The sequence below is a fragment of the Hemicordylus capensis genome, chromosome 10 (genome assembly GCF_027244095.1).
Source record: "Hemicordylus capensis ecotype Gifberg chromosome 10, rHemCap1.1.pri, whole genome shotgun sequence".
NCBI classification, from domain to species: domain Eukaryota; kingdom Metazoa; phylum Chordata; class Lepidosauria; order Squamata; family Cordylidae; genus Hemicordylus; species Hemicordylus capensis.
This window is the reverse complement of record NC_069666.1, coordinates 9,421,224-9,437,197: the sequence shown is the minus strand read 5'-3', so window position 1 is coordinate 9,437,197 and position 15,974 is coordinate 9,421,224. Positions and strand designations below refer to the sequence as shown.

The following is a 15,974-nucleotide window of genomic DNA, read 5'->3' as shown; positions in this document are numbered from 1 at the left end:
TGTAAGACGTGTCTGGCATCTATCAGTTTTCCAGTGCTTTACCCTGGTTTGCTTTATCCTGGTTTGTATCTACAAGTAGCTAGGTTCTCATTAATTTGTCCATGTCTATATATTTTACTGACACACACATACACATGCACACACCCCAAAACATGAAACAGATGAGCTCTACACACACCAGGTGCCTGCTTGGCTTTGCAGAGACTATCAGTTATGCCAGCAAAATCCAGATTTTGCAGTCCTGAATTTGCATGGTAGCAGGAGTTCAAACACAAAAATCACTTTTTTAAGCAGGCAAACGCAGCCCTGTTGGAAGCAGGTCTGGACTACCAGCTGTGAAATGGATGACTCGCAGGGTCTGCCATTAAAAGAGCATTAACCTTGGCTCTGTAGCTGTTCTCAGCGGATTCCTGTCGGGGGTTTCCTTGTGATGGACATTTTTTACTTTGGCTGCAAACACGCAGAGAGCTTACTCCTGCGTAAGCAACATTCACATAGATAGGAGGGCTGCGGGACCCCCGGTTACAACTGGGTCAGCCTTCCAAGGGAAAAGTGTCTGCGTACAACTGTAGTGCCACATCACTGATGTGTCCTGCCCGATTATGTCTGCTGCATGGCCACCATTGGGCTGGAAAAAAGCAAGAAGCAAAAAGCTGGAGACGCAGGATCAAACTGGCAACCTTAGAAGCCAAAGCAAAGAGGGTAGGCTTCCTTCCCAGCCTTGTTAACTGGAGATTTATTTAGTTATTTCTACATGTGTATCCTACTCTTCCTCCAAGGAGCCCAGAGTGGTGTGCAGACGTGTTTATCCTCACAACAACCCTGCGAGGTAGGCTAGGCTGAGAGAGAGAAAGAGAGAGAGAGAAATGGCTGGTATAGACTCACCCAGTGAGTTTTATGGCTGAAAGGGGATTTGAACTCGGATCTCTCTGGTCTTAGTCCAGGACTCTAACCACTACACGGCTCTGCCTGGGACATTCTGCACACAAACTGTGCTGCCATTAGCTCTCCCCTCCTCATTAGAAGGCAGAGTCTTGCAGATTGAGGTGGATGATCAAGAAGAGAGAAAATGTTGAATCCCCAGTTCAAAATACAAAAGCTGACGACAACCCAATGGCAAAAATACAATGGACAGGTTAGCTACCCGACTGCTGGAAACTGTTGCTCTGTATTACTGCAGATTCAGCTGGACTACAAAGCCCATCATCCACAGATGATGTGGCTATGGGTGATGGGTGTTGTAGTCCAACATCTGGGGATCCAACATTGGGAACCCCCTGAGTGACAGCATCTAAATGGACTTGGGAAGCTGTCCATATCCTGGCATTACGTTGAGTAAACAAATGATATATCAAGGGGAGAGAAGGTTAATCTTGGCAAGTTGTATAATGCTCTCGACTTAAGTAATGGCCTGGACAGCTTGATGCTTGAATGCTTTTTAAATATAGGAGAATGGAAAACATATTATGAGTTGCCCCAAAGATTATTAAAATGCAAGAGCCAGGTTGACTGTGATATATGAACCAGAGCGCATAACGGACATGAATAATTATGACCGGCTGGAGATTGACAGCACCGTGTACCAGAGCTGATAACCTGGAGATTTTTCAAAAACAGATTTGATGAACATCTACCTCGGCAATATTAACATTTCCCGATCTACATTTTGCACCCAGCAGGGCCCGTTTCTAGAACGATGTGCAATTATTTGTCATAACAGAAAAATGAAGACAGACCCACGGTTTTCCACAAGGGGTCTTTTAAAGGCATTTAAGGTTCCTTTTTTAGTTTTGATTAATTTGAACATGATAGATAATTTTGATCTATGTCTGATCTCATGAGCCATCAGCAAGATGGTTGCATGTGTTAGGAAGCCCCCCCCCTCCCCCCCAAAAGGGTTGGCATAGGGCACATTTGCAAAGGTCTTGCACAGGAACGGCCAAAATGGGACCGTGCCAGAGTATGGTTATGCTCTTACGTTGGTCCCATGGATTGCCATAGGGCTTGTGCCATAGCACTTCCTCTTAGATTAGACCCAGGGTTCCCAGCCTTTTAAAAAAGAAGTGTACCCCTACTGTTGAAAACTTTCAGCTAAGGTACCAAATAGATTGTATGTATGTGTGTGAGTGTGCGCGCGCGCGCGCGCACACACACACACACACACACACACACACACACACTTCAATGTCCCAGTTATGGGGCATGCTACTCTAATCTTAGGAAGAGAGCTGGTCTGGTGGTAGCAAGCATGACTTGTTCCTCTAGCTAAGCAGGGTCAGCCCTGGTTGCATATGAATGGGAGACTCAGACTAGAAGTGTGAGCACTGGAAGAGATTCCCCTTAAGGGATGGGGCTGTTCTGGGAAGAGCAGAAGTTTCCAAGTTCCCTCCCTGGCGGTATCTCCAAGATAAGGCGGAGAGAGATTCCTGCCTGCAACCTTGGAGGAGCCACTGCCAGTCTGTGTAGACAATACTGAGCGAGGTAGACCTATGGGCTGACTCAGTATATGGCAGCTTCCTATGAACGGGACAAGTTTACTTGTTCCATTAATGTCAATAAGACTGCTTATGAATAACTTAACCTGGATGCAAGCCAATGACTGGAGTAGTACATCCCAGAACTGGGACATTGAAGAGTGTGTGTGTGTGTGTGTGTGTGTGTGTGTGTGTGTGTGTACAAACACTCTCACACACACTTACGAGTGTCAGGGAGACAGGCTACTCCAGTCATTGATTCATATCCACACTGAGTTAGTCATAAATAGTCTTACTGAAATTAATGGGACAAGTAAACTTGCTGACTAAGAGAGGGACGGTCAATGGCAGGTGTGGGGCCCTGATGGTGACAATGCCCCTGGCGTCCGCATGCTTCTGACATCGATGCAGGGGCTGTGCCCAGAATCGGAACACGGAAGCCCTGATACAGCATCACCTCCACTCCTGGTGACTCAGGGGTGATGGAGAAGGCTCTTAGGAAGGGACCAGAAGCCCAGCAGGATGTACCAGGTGGTCCAGGACGCCTCCAAAGGGAGTGGTTGGTTCTGGCTGCTCCAGCTCAGACAGATCTGGGGGGCTGTTGCAGAGCTACAGGGCAGGGTGGAGTCCCACTCTTCCTCCGGTTCAGTCTTTTCTGGGTTGGTGTCTGGTGAACGACAGCAGCACCTTGGCCGTGAGTGCCCTACTCTGGATCCTGCTCATCCTTTCTAGATCTTCCCAGAATCCCCAAGCAGCTACAACGAGGCAGCTGTGCAAACCTCGGAAAGGTAAGATTCCAGCATTCAGTGGCATCATAGGGTCGTATGATCAGAACAAACTCAGACCCCTTCACCCAAGTGGAATCGTTGGGGATCCAATTCATTGCCAATTCCTGGAATCTTCCCTAATCTGTTTGGTTGCTAAGGAACATCAATTTAATTAGCAAGTCAAGTCAAGTGCTTCATAAGCAAATCAAAAGAAAAACTATTAAAGCTGTTCAAGGGGATCCTGATTTAGCAAATTACCATAAAATGATTAAAAGGATACAATTCCCCCGCCCTGTAAAATGAATGGTCCTTGAGCTCAATTTATGCACCTCTCCAGAAACATTCCTTTAAAAGTCTTCCCAGTTCTGCTATGTGGGAGAAGTTGGAACATACCACTACCCACCATTTGGAAGCAAATTTAAGTTCTTGATAGCTTCTTCAGCAAGTCAGCAAAGTGATTAGACTCATTCTCACGACCATATCAGGGGTGGGGTAGACACAGGGATTCTCAACGTTGGTTCCCCAGATGTTATTGGACTTCAGCTCCCATAATCCCCAGGCCCAGTGGTCTTTGGTTGGGGATTATAGGTGTTGAAGTCCAATAGCATCTGGGGACCCAACGTTTAGAATCCCTGGGCTAGAGTGAAGGTGCATTCCTACCTCATGTCTCCCAGATGACCAGAACTTCCTTTGGGCTCTGCAACTTGTGCACCCACATGAACAGCTTGCTGAATTGGGAGCCGGGGCCTCCACATATACCACAATGCATTTCAGGAGCAACAGAGAGGCAGTCCTCAACACTGTAGCAGCTCTCCTCTCTCTGGCCCCACAAGCCACAGGACTCTATGGTTAATATGGCTGCCACTTTATAGCCACTCAGCAGTGCAGACAACCATAAGAGCAGATTGGGTGGGCTCTGTTTCATTCAACTTGTGTCTCCACAAGTTGAATGCACTGGAGGAACACTGCTTAATATTTCTGGGCCTTAAAAAGAGAGGGAGAGAATGGTCATGAACTAAATGGCGCGTGTAAGAGCTGATGCAGCCCTCAAAAATCACATCATTAATAGAAGGAATGCAACAGAAGACAGGAACTACTGAGAGTAGAAGCAAAGTACACAAAAGAAGCTTCACAGACCTTGAAAAGAATTCCACAGCCTGGCTTTGCTGCTGTCATAAGAGACTGGTTTATTTTCTGAAAGAAAACTTGAGCAGTAAAGGAGAATTAATTTTTCTGGGTGAAGTTGCAGAGGGGGCATATTGCTCTCTAGGCGCTGGAAGTTGCTTGCCTGTCCATATCCATCAACAATATTTCACTTCATAATCATGGGAGCAGAGTTTTTAAATCTAAGGGAGATGATTGCAGACACCACAGTATGATTAACCACCCAGACCGCTGCTTAATGGACCCAAGACTGAAATTAGAAGCAGATTCATCGGTATAATTCTGAATAGGTGTCAGATAATTGAGTGGCTGTTATACTGACTCATGGGAACATTACGTTCACATTAAAGCTGAGATGGGTTGACGATTTCCAATATTTCTGTGGGATTGTTTTTTATAAATCTGTGACAGATGCAGGAACTTGGCTTCCAAAGTTTTATCTAGGATTTTCAAACGATGTTCTGATGCAAAACCCAAAAGGTACTGGATGTATTTCTCAAGCCAGGGCCCTTACAGCCAGGCCTGGATGCTTGAGAGGGATTTATTGGTCTTATCATGTGGCTCTACAGCGCCACCCATATGATGACCAGAGAAGGTACTGCAGGTGATCTGAAGAACTAAACATGGGTTTGGGTGGCTGTGTATAAATGTTACTTCAAGTTAGGATCCTCAGTCTGAGCAGCTTGCTTCTATGAGTAGCCATGTAGGCTGCTTTACAGTTTGGATTGGGACTCTGGTGCTAGAGAAGGGGGATTTTAACTCTTCTCCCATGTGCTCTTTCTCAATGAAAAAAACTATTTGCCCTCTTAGGGAACATTTACAGTTATAGTACCAATTTCCCCAGAATGTTCAACTGTGGTTTTCCTAGAAATTAAAGGGTAGCCATAAGCTTTCCCTAACAGGGCAAATACCAGGGTACTGATCTAGATGGCTGCAGCAGGAGAAGAGTCAAGACAGCATGTTCGATTTCTGCCGATATGGAACATAGGAAGCTGCCGTATACTGAGTATATGGCCGTTGGTCTATTTAGCTCAGTATTGTCTTCACAGACTGGCAGCGGCTTCTCCAAGGTTGCAGGCAGGAATCTGTGGAAAAAGGGAAGAAATTTGTTATACAAATGCTCCCAGTCCAGGACAGGAGGTTTGGAAGACAACATTGTGTTCCTCCCCATGAAGCCCTCCCTCCCCCCTCTCTCTCCCTCCCCATTGGCTGGAAGCAAAACATGGAGGCATGCAATGTGAACCTGCACAAAAGGAAAACCCCAGAGCAGAGGAGAAGGGTTTCTGCCCTATTGCCGCAAGTGTAATTCAACACTTCACACAACAGCTGGAAGCTATGTGTGGGAAAGCTCCTGGTTGGAATGATCACACAAGATCAGTCCTCAGCACCTTGGAGAGTTCCCAGGGAGCAAGCTGACCAGTAGGAAGCAGGCTGAGCCCTTAAGTACCTCTGAGCCCAGTCCGTGGACCCCTCCTGGGCTCCACCTCCTTGCTTGAAGAGGGGGAGCCTTAAAGGGGCGGTCCTAAAGTCTGACAGTCCCTTTCCACTCTGTCTGCTCCTGCCAAGCTTGTTGCTGACACTGACATGCAGACATTGGGGGACATCAGGGTGTGGTAGAGGCCAGGTCTGTAGTGGGCTCCTATTCCAGGGGTGCTGCCCTAGAGCACTTCCTTGTGGGACCCCAACCTTGGGGCTCTCTTGGGTTGTCATGAACTGGGGCTGAGGGTGGTCTAGGCTCCTTGGTTTCCACTGTGAACAGGGGCTGAAACAGACTTCACTATGATATCCAAACAGGCCAAGCAAACCTACCAAATGTTAGGGGTAAGAGGAAACAGGGACTCAAAGGAACCTAGGTCTTGTGGTAGCAAGCGTGACTTGTCCCCTTAGCTAAGCAGGGTCAGCCCTGTTTGCATATGAATGGGAGACTACATGTGTGAGCACTGTAAGAGATTCCCCACAAGGGATGGAGCCTCTCTGGGAAGAGTGAAAAGGTTTCAAGTTCCCTCCCTGGCAGCATCTCCAAGATAGGGCTAAGAGACTCTTGCCTGGCTGCAACCTTGGAGAAGCTGCTACCAGTCTGGGTAGACAATACTGAGCTAGATGGACCAAGGGTCTGACTCAGTATATGGCAGCGTCCTATGTTCCTATGTTCCTAAGCTGCCTTCCACCCCCGGAGTGCTAGGAATTGACTTAAGGGAGTAGATTTAGACAATGCCTGCAAGATCAGGATGACTGTGTCCAGTCAAATGTTCATCGACATTGTCTATATTTTCACATAGATTTCCTTTTTTGTAGGAGGAAATGGGAAAAGAGCTTCCATTGGGAGTTTGAGTGGGGAGGAAACAGAGCTTTGGTTTGCAAGGACAAATAGAATTGCAGCTGATGGATTACAGGAACAGCAGGAGGGAGGCTATGTGACAGATTGCTGCTGTTGTTTGGGGATTATGGCAAAATGAGCTTTTTTCCTAGGCCTGGTTTCCACATAATTGTATGGGGACTTAAAACAGCATTCACACACAGCCATTTTGAGAGCGCTGGTCTCCTACGGTCTCTGGTTCAACTCCCACCTCTACAGCAAACAAAGAGCCTGTTTAGACAAGCAGGTCATCATGTGATGAAGCTATTCCTGAACTGTAGTACTTCAGGTGGGGGACAGAATGATTGAATTCTTCCCTATATAGGAAGCTGCCTTCTACTGAGTCAGACCGTTGGTCAATCTAGTTCAGGATTGTCTACACAGACTGGCAGTGGCTCCTCCAAGGTTGCAGGCAGGAGTCTCTCTCAGCCCTTTCTTGGAGATGCTGCCAGGGAGGGAACTGGGAACCTTCTGCATGCAAGCATATTGTCTGACACTTTGCTGAAAAGTTCCAGTCTGTTGGATGGAGGTGTGAAATGGAGAGCAGGAAATATTTTTGGGGGAGTGCCTGCTGTCCCTTGGGGTAATCCCTGGCTATATTCTTAACTTTGTCAAGAGCATTCAAGGCTGTCAAGGCTGACCTCATGACAAAAATCACTCAAAGTAGTCCCATCGGAATTAAAAGGAAAAGTGAGGTATTGACTAATTTGTCATTTTAATTTCAGTGGGACTACTCGGAGTAAAGTTCATCATCGTGACAGCCATCGAACCCAAAAGCACAAGCGCAAGTGCGCACGTGCACGTGCACGCACACACACACGGATTTGCTCACCAGAGCAAGAAAAATGCATGCTTTGCATGAATCATCAGGGTTTGGGTACAAACCTTAGCTCCAGATCTGGGGTGGTTCCAACATTTCGTTTCCCTGCACCTTCATCCAAGAAGCTAAAGTGTCATCTTATGCCAGTCTTCGCTATTTTGCTTGATGTGTGAGTGCCGTTGCTGTCTGCGAGAATAGGTCAAATAATGTTCAGCACAGTGGCTTGATATATTAAATGCTTTGTCCCCGAAACTGCAGGGGATAGTCATAAAAGTGACATTAATGTGTCTGTTTTTTTACTGTAGGAATCCTAGCCTCCTTGGTCTACTGGCCTGATCCAGGGTGCATGAGAAAGAATCACTCTCTGTCTAGCAGTGGCTCATACGGGACATCAGGTCAGTTACTTCCTGGAGCTCCAGAATTGCAAGGACTGATCAGAAGCCCCGATCACAACCAAGAGAGGCAGTGGAATCATTGGGGGTCAAAAGCCAGGAGCCCCTAGATCTGATCCATCCCTGGAAGGATGCCACCCCCCAACCAGGGCCAGGCAGGGAGGGTGGGGGGCAGGAGGATCAATTAGTTTGGGCCTCAAGTTCAAGGGGAGCCTCAAACATATTTGGGGCACTGGTAAAGTTTTGAACTTGTTTTTAATGTGCATCCCCATCAGACCAAAATGTGGCACACTCTCTCAGCGTAGGGCGGCTAATTTAAGCCAATATGAGATGCGATTGGATAAAAGACATTATTTTTTGGTTAGCTGCTAAAGATTTCATCATATTAAAGAGTTTTAAATGTTCATAAATATTAACAAAAACATACCGGTTCTGATGGTACAAGATTAGATGGTGATGAACATGTCTTCTTAGATCAGCCGATTATATAAACAAACCACTATTGGATCAAATGTGTGTTGAAAGGTAGTGAGGTCATTCACACAATCAAAAACTGTGTTCTACCTAGGTTTTGGAGCTGTGTTTGCTTCCAATTTTCAGTTGTGTGGAAGCAAGGTAGGAGGAAAACCTGGGTAGCTCCCAAAATTGGGAGCTCCCAAACCTGGGTAAAACACATTTTTCGATTGTTTGAATGACCTCAAATAATTGTTACATGTTAGGTTTTTATGGTTTTACCTCTAGTTGACTAAGGAATTATTTATGTGTGAGAATTCCTCATTGTTATGTTCATATGGTAGTTGAAAGAGGTGACCGGTTGGTTGGTTGGTTGGTTGGTTGAGCTCTAGCTCAGGAGCTTGGCCATCATCATAGACTTTTGTAGTCTAAATAAATAAAAATAAAGTAGGTTATAAATAAATAAATAGGCTCAGATTCAGGGTGAAAATTTGTGATGAAGACACTCCTGTGCAGGATGTTTCGTGAGGACACGCTTTTGAAATTTTTTGACATCTTCTTTATATATATTTCTCTAAGGCGTACCCGTTGCTAATCCCATGTGTGGCAGCTCTCGCGAGAGTTCGTGAGCAGCTGTCAATTAGCGACGGGGATGGGTGGAAAGAAGCTTCTGGCCAGGAGAATGGCTGAGCAGGCGGGGAGAAGAAGTGGTGGAAGGCCGCCAGGCCACCGAGGGAGGACAACCCAGGCGGGAAGAATGAAATGGGGCTGAAGTGGGGGGGGGAGAATGAAATGAAGTTTGGGGGAGAGACAGGGAGAACTAGGGGTGCAGATGCTCTGCGCCAGGTCAGCTAGTTATTTTTATCATGGCTAGGGGCAGCAGGGTTGTTAGGTTCTTAAAACCAGGTCCACAGCCCCCCTTTTGATAATTAAACTTAATCGTACTTCCCCCAAGAATAATTATGTATGTTTTTAAAAGGCTTTATAATATTATTACAATATAGCATCTGTGAAGGTGGAAGCAGCAGAGAGCTCGGTGAGGCCAGGAGCTCTCTCTCTCCTGCTCTGTGCAGGTGCCTCCACTGCTGTGCTTCCTTTCTGGCCATGAAAGTCAATCAAGAGAGAGCTGGCTGATGAGATTCAGGGCTCTGGGCAATTCACTGGGGACCCTTGCTCCATGGCCCACCCCCTGATGACACCGCCTGGCTGGGGGGCCTCAAAAGCTGGATGTAGCCCAGGACCTCTGCAGGGGCCTGTCCCCACCAGCGTCAAACAATGCTATGACACCCTAGAGTCAGAAGCAAGGACATGGTCAAGTCTCTAGGGCAGGGATTCCCAGCCTTGACTTCCCAGATATTGTTGGACTACAACTCCCATCATCTCCAGCCCACAAGCAGGAGATGAAGGCTGACAGCCCAACCAAATTAATGGGAGTAGCCCCACTGAGAGGAATGCGACAAATAAGTCTGGCTGGCCACTCTGGGGAATGGGATGTTGGACGTGGGCCTTCATCTGAAGAAGAGTTGGGCGCTTCTTCCTCCCTTATGCTGACGTCTGTCCTGATCCTCTCCCACAGGTATAAAATGATGGTAGCAGTAGACAAAACCCCTGATGCGGAAAGACATAAACCATGGAAGGACCAACACCAGAGCCTCCCTTTGTCGACGTGGACAAAGGACTCACACTAGCATGCTTCGTCTTCCTTTGCCTTTTCCTGATCGTCATGATTATCCGTTGTGCCAAAGTCATCATGGACCCATACAGTGCCATCCCCACGTCCACGTGGGAAGAGCAGCACCTGGATGACTGACCGGGGAGATCGGGGAAATGGCAGGCAAGGAGAACGCAGTACCGTGGGCCCAACCACATGCTTGCGCAAGGCAGCACAACATGGATCTCCGCCTCATTCGGACGAGGGTGCAAAATATGCTACCGCTTTTTTCCCCCCTGGATACGCCGGACAGCATAGATTCCTTGGGAAGCTCCATTGGTTAGGTTAAGAGTTTCCGGCGTATCAGCCTGGATGTGTCCTTGTGCCGTCCTTCTTCCAGTAACCTCCAGGTTTTAATGAGAAAATGATTATGATTATAGATCAAGTAGCACAAGGGCTCTCTAGGCACTAGGCATCCTGGCCAAGCTTTTTCGAGCAGAATCTCAATTAAGCACCTTCTCGCCATCAAAATCAATATTATTTTTAATCGTAATGACAAATGCCCCCTACAAAGGTGTCGTGGATGCGAGACCTAGATCCTTGTGTGTGAGGGGCAATTGTAGCAGTAGCGTTATTTTAATCAGGGTTAGCCATAAAAGACTGAAGGTGTTTTCTTAAATCATAACAGCTGTACGATTCTAAGGTTGATTAAAGATCAGTGTGGTAGCAGATGTATAAGATATGAGAGAGCCTGTTCCTTCTGTTTCTTTTAACCTAATCATTAACTACAGTGTGAGGTTGTGGAAGGAGAGGAGAGAGTGGTGTCAAGTCTCACATGGCTTTGGACAGGGGTCGTTCCAAGGGTAACGGAATCAGGCATGTTACCACTGTGTTGATGTCTGTAGCCATAAACAGTTTTTCAAGATGATATTATCTATACTCACTAGCAAGAAAAGGTCTACCATAAGGCCATATTTTCTTTTTTAAAACCCTTAGATATAGATGGTGTCTAAAACATGCAAAATGCATTGGTAATGATATTAGAATTTTTGGATATTGTTTCTGTTTCCATTACCAACATATTAAATATATATACTGGCAAAAGAACATCTATTATAAGGCCATCTTTTTACAAAACCATCACATAATATAGATAGTATCTGAAACATGCAAAATATGTTGGTAACAGAATCAGCATCTTTGGACATTGTTTCTGATTCCATTTACTGACTTATTTTGTACATTTCAGACGCTTTCTGTAATATCCAAGGGTTTGTAAAAATAGAGTCTTATAGTAGGAAGTGTTATCTTGCTTATACACATACACACACTATCAGCTTGAAAATTTGCTTATGACTACAGTCATCGGAAAAGTGGTAACATACCTGATTCTGTTGGAATTGCCCATAGGTTGTATGTGAGAAGCTGTACATTGGAAAGTAAAACTGTCGACCAGAGGCTCTTCTGCTGTCCAAATCCTATCAGCCCCACTGCAATAAATTGCCGGAGAACCTCAGGTTAGATTAGGGGTGGACAGATCTTTGGATTTATGGTCTATATCTTGGTGTTTTGTTTTTTTTAAGAATTGGAACTCTGAGTTCCACCAACCAGAGTCAGGTCCATATTGGGTGATTCTGGAGGGGCAGATATACACTCAGAATTTGAGTCCATGCTCAGCCTAGGAATATGCCATAAGTATCAGATTTGAGCACACAGTCCTTTCACACACAAACATACTCCTGATTTCCTTCAAGCTTTGTTCCTGCAAATTAGTTTAGAAAAAAATTGTTACTGTTGGTAAACACTCGGGAGTCAGAAAGAAACCACTGCCAGTCTTCCGCAGATCGCCAAGGTCCTTCCAGACAGCAATAAGCTGCGTGACGTGAGACACTTGCACATATGTTCCAAGCACAAGTTTATTCATGCTCCACACATCCCCACAGGTTTCTGTATTCCCCCTGCCCACCCCCCCCCCCGCCACACACACTTATCAGAAAGTTGTAATCAGTTCTTCATGGAAAGTAAGAGCCGGCCAGCAGGTGGCGCTGCAAAATTGTGCAAAGACCTTGCTCTGTGTCTGAACAGCATGTAAATTCGTGCTGGGAAGGAAGATGGAAGCTTATGGGAGTGTGCGGAATTGGAGTAGACTCACACCTGGAATTCTATGCAAGCTTCTCATGTAATGCAACTTACTGCCATCTGGAAGAACCCCCAGGAGATTCTGAAGTACTGTCTGCCTGTCCCCAGTCTGGGGCTAGTTTGAACAATATTTTGTTCATATTCCCACACACATGTGATAAGGATTTGTGTACATTGTGTGAGCTGCGTCTTTCTCCCCTTCCGTTGCACTGTCCTTTGGGGCCAATGGGAGGACAGCCACTGAAGTCATGAGTCTGTTGGCAGTGCAAAGCATGCTGGGATGGCATACCCTCCCTTGGAGATCCTTCCATGGAGGGGTGGGGCTTGCAGCTGCTCCACTCAGCAACGGACCCAACACCAGCTGGCTTTGAAGACCCACACAGAGGTGCTGCTCATGTGCTACTGATGGAGTAGGTGCTCTCTTGCCCACCAGCCCCCCCCGCCAAACGGTCATACGAATGGGCCTCCTGCCCTTTGCAGCTAGGAGTTGCCAACTTTATAACTAGCAGGACTCCTCTGCCTTTAACACCAGCTTGGCAGACAGATATTTAGCATGGAAAGATGCTCCCATCCATTCCTCTCCACACTCCTCCTGACCTGAGAAAACCCTGCCTATTCAGGCCGTCACTAAAAGCACAGGAGCCTCGCGAGGAGGAAGAGTTGGCAGTCTAATCAGCAGCTGCTCATCATGATTGCTGTCTCTCTTTCCCCAGGCGGTAAGGTTTTTATCCTCAGCTGGGCACACAACATGGGAGGCAAGTCAGGAAGAGAACGAGTGAATGCTGGATGTTCTCAAATACCTCACCATCACCTTGATGCTCTGGTTATGCTCCTGCACGAAATGTTCAAGGCACAGGCAGTCTTGAAGCCCTTCTCTTGATTGTGAAAGATTTCTTTTGAAAGGAAATGGAAACGTCGTATCCACAGGGACTGCAGCGCTGGGTGACAGGGAGTGATTCCAAACTGCATGTGACAAAGTGCCTCGGCTAATTTTACTTTCCAACCCCATGACTTTAATTCTTAAGTGATTCTTCCAGACCAAGGACAGTTGCACTCAGAAAAAAAGAACACCTAGCCGAAATCTGTAGGGGATGTATTATCTAATAAAATAAATGGCTTTGACAGAAAATGCTTTCTTCTCATCCATCTGCTAGGCTTTTTTAAAAAGAGAAAACCTTGCACATTGTGGTGCTTTGAAGTCCATTGAACCCAAGAGACGGATTCTACTCTGACTGGTAGCTCTCCAGGATCTCAGGTGGAGGTCTTCCCTAGTCCTGCCCACTGAGACCCACTTTTAATGGGAAATGTCAGAAACTGAACCTAGGACCTACAAGCAAACAAAACGGGCTCTACCACGGAGCTGTCCCATCCCCAACTGATGGCATCACAAATGTATTTTGCAATCATGCACAAAAAGTATCATAGGAAAGAGTGAATCCGCTCTAAGGTACTATCTACATTGCAGCCCATTAACAGTTTTATATAGGGATGTGCAAACTGATTCAAATCCGAATTGATTTGACTCAAATCTAGGTGATTTGAGTGATTAAAATTCAAATTCAAATTGAATCACCTCTTAAGAGGGCAATTTGATGTGAATTTGAATTGATTTTTCCCCAAAATTTGATTAGAATTCGATCCAAGAGCCGTATGGCGCCTTTCGAAAATCATTCAGGCCCCCTGATTGGTTAAAAAAAGGTGCAAAACCAGGGTCGAATCAATTTGAATTATATTAGAATTCAATTTGAATTTTCAGGACAGATTTAATTTTGAAATGAATTTTCAGAATTTGATTCAAATTTGAAACAAATCAAAAAATTCATTTCGTGCACATCTCTAGTTTTATACCAGTTCAAACATCATGGCTTTCTCCAAGGGAATTGCAGCTTGGTGGAAGAGTTTAGACTTCTTAAAGTGATTAACAATTGTTTCTTCACGGCTTCACCCCAGCAATACACGAGGACTCTAGCCTTGACACACACTCACTGGGGTGAGGGAATTATGAATCAGTTGAAGGCTGCTGTGCATATCTGCCCGAAGCCTTTTGCTAAATGATTTGGACTGAAAATCTGAGTTGCATCCCTTCTCTTCTTTAAAGGCGCTTGGGCAGGTGAAAGCAGACCGGACACGACATTCAATAGTCAATAACTGATAGAATGAAGCCTGAGAACATTGGAACAAATGTACCCATCTCTCGGGTAGCACATCTCTGATTAACCAGAAATTTAGCCAAGAAAATAGCTTCCTGCAGAGAGATGAGCTGTCCGATAGCTTTCCATCTTGCAGCATTGATACTGGCCTCAGCCCTACCTATTAGCTGGCAAAGTTAAATTGATCATTGACTCTCCCTTCTGAAGGGAGCCTTAATCACTGCACCTTTTGGTGATGGGGAGAAAGAGACAATTTTGCAGGTAACATCCTGCTACAACTGATTTATCTCAGCTGTCAGACTTTTTTTCATTAATCCTCATTTCAAATACATTTCCCCCCTTCATGTGATAGGAGGTTGTGTGTGCACGGAATGCAGAGAGGAAGGTAGGAAGCTGCCTTATCCTGAGTCAGGCCATTGGTCAATCTAGCTCAGTATTGTCTACACAGACTGGCAACAGCTTCCCTAAAGTTGCTGGCAGGAGTCTCTCTCAGCCCTGTCTTGGAGATGCTGCCAGGGAGGGAATTTGGAACCTTCTGCATGCAAGTATGCAGATGCTCTTCCTAGAGTGGCCACATCCCCTAAGAGGAATATCTCACAGTGCTCACACATGTAGTCTCCCATTCAAATGTAAACCAGGGTGGACCCTGCTGAGCAAAGGGGGCAATTCATACTTACTACCACAAGACCAGCAGGTGTTTGGGGAGCAGTTCTCTGGAAGAAGTGAAAGAGTAGCAAAGGATGGTCTCAGGCAGGGCTGCACAACTTCAGCCCTCCAGCTCTTGTTGGACTACAACTCCCATCATCCCCAGCCACAGTGGCCAATATTCAGAGACGATGGGAGTTGAAATCCAACATCTGTAGGAGGGCAAAAGTTGGGCAGCCAATAGGGCAAGTCCGTATTGACAGGGGTGGTCTCTAGGGCCAGGTCACATCACTTAGTGGTGATATCTGGCCCTCCAATGGCAAAAGAGGGGCATTTCTAGCAACAGGAGGTCCTTTGGGAGAAGCACTTGTCTCATCCTCCTCCAAAATGGTCTTCCTGCAAAACTGCTTGCTGATCAGGGCTCTCAGAAATACGATTCCCAGCATGCCTCCATGATAGCACTTCTCCCATTCCTTTCAAATCCCTTCTCAGAACCAGTGTTGCCTGTAACAAGGACTCACAGATGGTGTTGACTACAACTCCCACAATCCCCAGCCAAAGGTCATGCAGATGGGGATGATGGGAGCTGTAGTCAACAACCTCTGGGAATCCGTCACTGGAATGCTGCTCAGAAACCACCTTTCCATAACCCTGCCGTAATTGAGCCTACTCAAATTTGTAATAATTGCACATATCTCCCTGTTTATTCCTGTCTCCGTTGTCTCCCTTGCAATTTCCATTAGACTGGAAGCCTCTTGGGGCAGGGACCTGACCTCTAATTCTTTCTAACACACTATGAACATGGATGGTGCTATATAAACAAGCCAACAACTGTATTCAGTACCAGAGTCCTACATACCCATGGCTTGACATGGACTCTTTCAGTTATCGGGCATTCAAACTGCTTTCAAGTCTGACCTGCATGATTTACTGGGAGGCTGTGTGAAGTAGTTGTTAGAGTGT

General features: G+C 46.1%; 1 protein-coding gene across 4 annotated transcripts in view; it reads left to right on the top strand.

Moving 5' to 3' along the window:
- CTXND1 (cortexin domain containing 1) overlaps nt 1-13,295 on the top strand; it is a 33,558-nt gene extending 20,263 nt beyond the window's left edge. For 2 of the 4 annotated variants that reach the window (XM_053272743.1, XM_053272744.1), the window contains exons 2-3: nt 7,887-7,976; nt 10,003-13,295. In XM_053272743.1, coding sequence (XP_053128718.1) covers nt 10,057-10,236 — 180 coding nt within the window. In that variant the 5' untranslated portion in view covers nt 7,887-7,976; nt 10,003-10,056 and the 3' untranslated portion in view covers nt 10,237-13,295. Of the gene's footprint in view, nt 1-4,560; nt 4,680-6,944; nt 7,009-7,886; nt 7,977-10,002 lie in introns of those variants that run through there. The other 2 variants (XM_053272745.1, XM_053272746.1) reach the window with 2 other exon arrangements.
- Nucleotides 13,296-15,974: the final 2,679 nt, after the last annotated feature.